The sequence below is a fragment of the Neoarius graeffei genome, chromosome 16 (genome assembly GCF_027579695.1).
Source record: "Neoarius graeffei isolate fNeoGra1 chromosome 16, fNeoGra1.pri, whole genome shotgun sequence".
Lineage (NCBI taxonomy): Eukaryota > Metazoa > Chordata > Actinopteri > Siluriformes > Ariidae > Neoarius > Neoarius graeffei.
Genome location: NC_083584.1, coordinates 66,067,509 through 66,075,036, shown reverse-complemented (window position 1 = coordinate 66,075,036; position 7,528 = coordinate 66,067,509). Strand labels below are relative to the sequence as shown.

The window sequence follows — 7,528 nt, the reverse complement described above, 5'->3', positions numbered from 1 at the left end:
AGGAGATACTAGCAAATTTGCCAATGACTTACTAAAAAAGGTGTGTTGTATTGAATGATTTTTTTAGTTTTTATTTTTATTTGAGGATATTCAGTAGCTACTATAAATGAATATGACCAAGGCTTCACAAAACAGGAAAAGTTTATTCAAAACAATTTTCAGAAATTGACATTTTTCCCCCCAACATCTGCACATACTAGCATCAACCAAAAGTGCATCTTAACAGCCCCCCACTCCCACCCCCCCATTCTTCAAAATTCTCCACGAGAACTGGAGTTGTATCACAACAGAAGGATTCAACTGTGATTTTCCCTATCTCAATCACCAACTTTATTTACCTTGTCCGTCTGTCTTAACACTCAAGTTATGGGGACACAACCTACAGCAGCACATTTGAAACTGCTACAAGATCAAACAAATACTTCTTGCCAAATGGCCATGGAAAAAAAAGATAGAAATGAATATTAATGCTAGGTGTAATCTTAACACTAAACACATTGATGAATAGTTACACCTTTCAATCTGTAACATAACGGCAAACATCATCTCCAGCATATAGTATGTGGCTTCATGTTTAGATGTGACGATACAATAGTCAACTCTTGTGCTTTTCTCACATTTCCAAATACTTCAAACTGAAAATACAAAAACTTCTTCTTTAGAAGAACAAAGTTATTTCTGGCCTCAACACTCTATAGTTGAAAAAATTGAAGCCTTGTGGTAAATATGAAATCAAAAAGAAATCAGATGTGCAGTCTGTGCAGAGACAGACTTGCCACACAGGTTCAGTGAATGGCACTTTAGTCCCAATGATGAATGGTAACAATCTCAGTGTCCAGTTCTCGTGTGCGTTTCCGCTGATAGATCTGCGAGAAGAAAGTTTTAGCAGGAGGGCGGTCAGTGTTGTCGGTCCAAATGTATGGAAACTCTGCAATTAAAATGTTCAGTTGTAACAGAGTTAAATAACGCTTTACAAACAAGTTAAGACATAGTACTATCTCCAATGGTATTACTCCTTCTAAGAGGTTGTGGAGCACATCACAGAACATGTGATGCATAATTGTCCTTTGTTCTTGCTGGAAAAAAAATCCAGAATGCACCTCTTTTTGCTGGTAGTCTGAATGGTCCTCGATACAAAATCTACATATATAATGCCCAGTAACCAGTCTTGTGGCTCAGAAATGATGAACACAACACAACACAATGTAAATGTGCAATGGGTAGAGTCTGTTTTTGCCTTACACGCATAGTTCTATGTTTGAGTCTCAGCTGTGCTCACTCAACAGATATCTATATCATCACGTTGTTTTTCAGTCTTTGCACCTTTGTTGACAGGTTCCCAGCATCCACTTCAACAAGCATCTTCTGAAATACTTCAAAAGTGTACTTGTGAGTTTTTGGGTATTTAAGATCCAAGGCATAAGTTAGCCCAAGCAAGTAGCAGCAGGCTCTGCTGAGATCATCAAGGTGGTTGAGTACAATGGAACCCTCGATGACGATTCCTACGTCCACGATTTGTCCATTTGCACTTTGCACAAGGTACAGAGCCATCATTTCTGCTCCGAGCTCTTCTTCCACATCGATGGCTGAGTCACCAGAAGTCTGTAGATATTGTAAATGAAAGTGGTTAGAGCAGGCAGAATGTCACCAGAACAACATAAATGACCAACTACATAAAATAAGCTATACAAACATCATGGTCCAAGTTGTCTATTATTTTAACAAGCACAACTTTGAATTATAATGAATAGACCCATGAAAATAATAATGATGACGACTTAAACACTAATTCAGGTAATTAACGTTTCAACTTGTAGTTTGGCCTTGGTGTCTCTTTGTTTCCACAGATCCTCGAGAGCTCCACCTCCCTGCACTAACTGATCTGATCTGATTTAGATATAAGCTACAAGAGCAATGTTGCAGTCTTTCCAATAGACACAAAAGGGCAAAGTGCAGCTGACAATGTATTTTTTTTTGCACTCACCTCAAACTCCTTGATTAAGGCACCGACATCTTCTCCCAGGTGATCAATGAGGCATCTGATGACAACTTCTCTAGTTTTCTCAATAGGAATTCCACTCTGTTAAGGAGAGGGGGAAAAAACAACAGCTGACAAGATACTGTAGTCACTCAGTGTACATTTTGGCCCTTCTACTTTAAAGATTATAACAGTTTTGACTACACTGGAAAAATGAAACAGTTTAGTCGAGCAGTTGGTAAATCATTAAAATTTCTATGAACATTCATCCCTTATCTGTAGTGGTCACTGGAATCTTGACGTCATATTTGCCATATGATATTTCTGATGTAGCTCAGAATACAGTCATATTGAAACAGTAAAAATTAACAGTAAAACATTGTAGTAGGCAGAGTATGTTGTTGTATATGAACAAGAAATAGTTGGTTAGAGCAGATAAACAAGAAAACACTGTGGTGGAAAAAATGATCTCAGGAGTAAACTAAAATACCTGCAGTAGAATATTCATCTCTGCACGATGTCTCTCTGCAGCAGCACCTTTCTTGGCCTGGAAGATGGCAAGGAGTTTCGGGGTGTAGTGGTCCAACTTGAACATGAATTTGGCCTCAAGATTTATGGTGGTTATTCGATGGAACTCTGCGTTGACCTGAAAAAAGACAAAACAAAAGCACAAGGCCCAATTTATAGACTTGGGTTTAAACAAGCTGCCTAAGGTGCATTTGCATAAAACTGTACAGATTTTTAATCTCACCTGTGACATGTCAAACAAGGCAGGCCACCTTTCTTTGATCTCTCTGATGCTCAGTTGAAGACTGACAACATCCTGTCTTCTATGAGCAAAAGTGTTGGACATCAATTGGCTGACGGTCGCCCTCTCTCTCTTCTTTAGTTCGGACAGGATTGTTAGCCGCTGTGCCTCTTGTTGTTCAGAGCTTTCTCCTGAAGGATAATGTGGGAGATACATCACTTCCCCTTTGCGTGCCTTTTTAACATTTTGGGCTGGTTTCCTCTCACCAGGACGTTTGTTTTTAAGAGAATTGCACGTGACTTCAGGAAATCCAAGATTTCTTAACTTGGACCTATAATTTCCCATTTTGTATTTGAGGCTGTACATCCATCCAATCCATCCGTTGCGACTTCCGGGTTCTGTTAGACATGGATGTTTTTGGACTAAGGCTTCTGCAACCTGTCCAACCTGAAGGCCTGTAGGATAGGCAGTGTAAATGTACATGTAATCTGCCAGCTTTTCCATTATTTCAGACTTGACCCGGGTGTTGTTGAGGACAGTGCCATCTTTCAAAAACAGTTCATTTGCATTCCTGAGTACTGCCTCTGTTGCAACTGAAAAAAGTGGAATTTCAACTTCACTTGGCCACAATGCCCGTTCAGGGCTCAACAATATAGTATCTTGTGATGACACCGATGAGCCATCTGACTGGTAGTCTACAGAACTACAGGATGACTGTGAAGGCAACGTTTTTGAAGTAAAGCTGGAAGTGTCACTCACATCACTTACATCTGCCACATTTTCAGTCTCTGGTGGTACCGTTGTGAGCACTATGGAAGGAATGACAACCACTTTGATTGTTCCCTTATGTTTAACGTCCTTAGTAGAATGAATTGTGAAGAAATCTCCAAAGTCCTCGTCAAGGTAATGAAGAGTGAATTCTTCATGAATCTGAAATGTGTCCTTCACAGTCTTATGCAATTGCTCCACTGTATCTGGAATCCCTGGTGACAGTGTGAGCTTCTCACTATGATGATCAATAATCACCTTCAGAACAACAGGGTCCATCTGTACAAAAACAAATACAGCTTTTACTGACCTAATACTGGATAATAACATGTCGTTTTAAACTGACCATGCATTTCCCTCCCACATAGTATGGTGTCAGTGGGTATGTATCACTAAGTTGCTCTATGCCGAGCAGGGTCACCTTCCCAGAGTGCTCCAAAACAAACCCCCTAAAATGTTCATAATACCAGCTGTTGAGCAACTTAACAATGAAGTTTAGATCACTGCCCACAATCACAATTTGTGAAATCTCCACAAAATTGGGCAGACCACCGGTAGATCCATGGGGTAGAATCATCCCAACTGCATATCTGGTTCCATGATATGACAGTGCACTTGTCAGCTCCACTGTGGTTTGTGTTGGATATGCTTTTTTAAAAGACTCCTGTATCTCTTCATGCAGCAATGCCAATGGAATACTAGTTACTTTACTCACACATAATGCAGGTTTCAAAGCATCAGCATGTAAATGATAAGCCAGCATCATTTGGTGCTTTGTGGCGAGAGTGAGTAGAATGTTTCTGAAACTGTTGGTGTGTCTGACAGTACGCTTGAAAAAATTATGTTTAGCTTCAAAGCGCATGGTCCAGACACAAACCAAAGGCCCAAAGCATTTTATCATGTCCGGATAATGTTCTAAAAAATGGAACTTCGGAGTTAACTTAAAGCCAGGAAACACTTCTAACAGTTGATGGCGATGTTCAGAAATCAATTTATCGAGATAACTAATACTGTCCTCGGTATGAACAGGGGATATCACAAGTTCAGTAATGTCTTTTAAGGTCATGAGAACTTGCCAAGCGGGTTCAGTGAATGGCACTTTTGTACCAATTATGAATGGTAACAATCTCAGTAGTGTCCAATTCTCGTGTGCGTTTCCGCCGATAGATCTGCGAGAAGAAAGATTTAGCGAGATTGGTTGAGGGCGGTCAGTTTTGTCAGTCCACTTATATGGAAACTCTGCAATTAAATTGTTCAGTTGTAACAGAGTGAAATACTGCTTTTTTACAAACAAGTTAAGACATAGTGCTAACTCCAATGGTATTACTCCTTCTAAGAGGTCGTGGAGCACATCTGGGGGGTACCCTGTCACAAAATGGAAATGCTTCAATTTTTCTGTTAAGGGACAAACCTTCTTTACACCATAACAATGTCCCTGATCAGGGTTTTCCTTTACAGCTTGAACATGTGATGCATAATTCTCCTTTGTTCTTGGTGGAAAAAATCCAGAATGCACCTCTTTTTGCTGGTAGTCTGAATGGTCCCCAACACAAAATCTACATATGTAATGCCCAGTAAAACTTTCCACCAGACCACTCAAAGCATGGGCACCCAGATTATCCGCTGAAACACAAAAAACTGTTCCTCTAATATTTTTGCCAATGGCAGGGAAAAAAATGCCTTCTTCCTCTAATATAATAAGGTCCTTCAAGAGAGGCTCCAGGACGGTTTCATAGCCAAATTTCTTAACATCATTAGCTTTGCAAAGTAGTGCCAAATTAATTGATGTTAACTGGGATCTCAATTCTGAAGGCACATCTGCAAGTACCCAATAGAAGGCTGTCACTTTATGTTTTTTCCGCGAGGTTCCAAGCGGATTACATATTTCAAAATCATCCGCATAAAGTATGAGTGAAATTTTTAACTCTCCATCTGAATAAAACTCATTTAACTTAAAATATTTGCCATCTTTAAAGGATGAAAGCTGTGACGCCTTGCCTGAATGACTTGTCAGTATTTTGCTCACAATATCTTTATTGTTTAACAGTTGCTGTAAGGATTTTAGGATAGGCACATATTGAAAGCTATTACTGTCCTGTGGATCAAATATATATTCAACTGGCTCAATAAAATTGAAGTTTTCTTTAAAGTATTTCCCCCTCTTATACTTAGAATGAAAGGGACCATCAGCCGCAAAGGCTTTAGTTAGAGGATTACAGAGTTGTAATTTTTCAACTAACTCACTGATAACATTTTCATCAACAGTGCAGTTATTCTGTGTCAAAATATTTCTCACTAAATTTGGAATTTGTTGAGATGACGATGCACAAATAAACTGCAGCTGTTCCACCAAGTCATCTAAACATTTACCTGTGACATTATAAATGCTTTCTAGCTTCAACAAGAGAGAACCAATTATTTCCACATATGCACCTGTATGTCCCTCGCAATCTGAATCTACAGTAGTTTCCAACTCCACATCATCAGTTGATTCCAGTGATGAAAAATGGCTTTCATTCTGTTGAACACTGGTAGAAATTGGAATTTTTACAATGACATCAGCCTTCAAGTCCTCACATGAGTAAGATTGGTGCTTTCGACTTCTATGAGTAGCATAAGTGCCATATACGTTTGTTGTGAACTCGCAGCCATCAAACACACACTCGATCGTTTCTAGTCTTTTAAGATGAGAGTTAATGTGTTGAAAATAATCTTTAGTATTTGGAAAGCATGAGTCACAAATTTTACATTTGAAAGCTATTGCATCTTGTTGATTTTCAGTTTCCTCTGATTTGTGAGCTCTATACAAGTGTGTACGCAAGCCACCCCAAGTTTTAAAGGAACATGAACAGTTCAAATGAATACAAGGCAGAAAATGTCCACGACCAAAATGTCCATGTTTCAGTCGATAGTGTTTAAGAAGTCCCCCCTTCGATGATGCCACAAATGTGCAGAGCTTGCAGTGCCATTCCATACACTGTTACCTTAATGTGGGTTTATAGGGAGCATCAGCAGCTCACACGCCAAAGAACAAGGTGGTCGTGGTAATCTGGGTCAAGTGTGGCCTTCTGCTGTCCTCCCTCAATTTTTCTCTGTAATACGTGCACTTCTGTGGCTCCCACGCCGATTCTGTAACATAAGGAAAAAGAAAAAATGTGACCGCAATAAAAATCTCTGTTACCTGCTACAGCAAGTATATCTTCCCACAAAATTTATAATAAATATTCAGTGTGCTTTACTATTATTAAATCCAAACAACTTACCTCTCCACTCACTCTTACTCAGCGATTTTTTCCCATGCTGAAAAGCAGGTTTTGAAAATATTTTTAAATGCATGAAAACACTTTAACAACCAAACATACAAGCCACTATGAACTTAAAAAAAAAGCCTACTACACACACACTGGCTCAAGTGAGTGAGACAGACAACAGACCTGCACTGAAAATCAATATAAGACAGAGCCCAGCCTGAGACGTTAACATTTGAGACAACTATGATAAACACAGGCACAGCACATGTAGTGACTTTTTTTTTTACTTCGTCATGTTTAATCTTAATTACTTAAGACTTACTTAATTTTGATAATATTATTTACACCATAGAAACAATTTTCCCCTTCCATTTATGTGTTTAATTAAAGCACATGAAATTAAAAACAGAGAAAAGGAGATGAGAACGGAGACAGCATCATTCCAAAGTTGGGAGAATTCATACATGGACCACATTTCGCATAGTTTATGGCTCTAAACTCAACAAAACCCCGTGCACACCGCTTCGACCAAGACCACCTCTCCCAGGTGAACCAGGTCGACGGTGAGAGCAGCTCAAAAGACAGCCAAACCCGTGGATATATGAAGCAGACCGACACTTACTTCCAGGCGAACTCGAAAAAAATATGCAGCGCGTGCAACAGTGCATTCAGAGCTTGTACATCCGCTATTTCGGTGCTGGATAACACTACATGCTACCGTAGAGGCCGGGGGCTTGTCCTGCCATAACCCGTGGGTCGGGCCGGGTTGACCCGGCGCCAGAA

At 39.7% G+C, this 7,528-nt stretch overlaps 1 protein-coding gene across 1 annotated transcript; it reads right to left on the bottom strand.

Annotated features, from left to right (window-relative positions):
* Positions 1 to 252: 252 nt before the first annotated feature.
* On the bottom strand, positions 253 to 3,987 carry LOC132900183 (uncharacterized). The gene is made up of 4 exons (XM_060942221.1): positions 2,730 to 3,987; positions 2,469 to 2,624; positions 1,985 to 2,080; positions 253 to 1,602 (listed from the first exon to the last, which is right to left on the bottom strand). The coding sequence occupies exons 1-4, from the start codon at positions 3,822 to 3,824 to the stop codon at positions 1,291 to 1,293; spliced, it is 1,659 nt and encodes a 552-aa protein (XP_060798204.1). The 5' UTR covers positions 3,825 to 3,987; the 3' UTR covers positions 253 to 1,290.
* Positions 3,988 to 7,528: the final 3,541 nt, after the last annotated feature.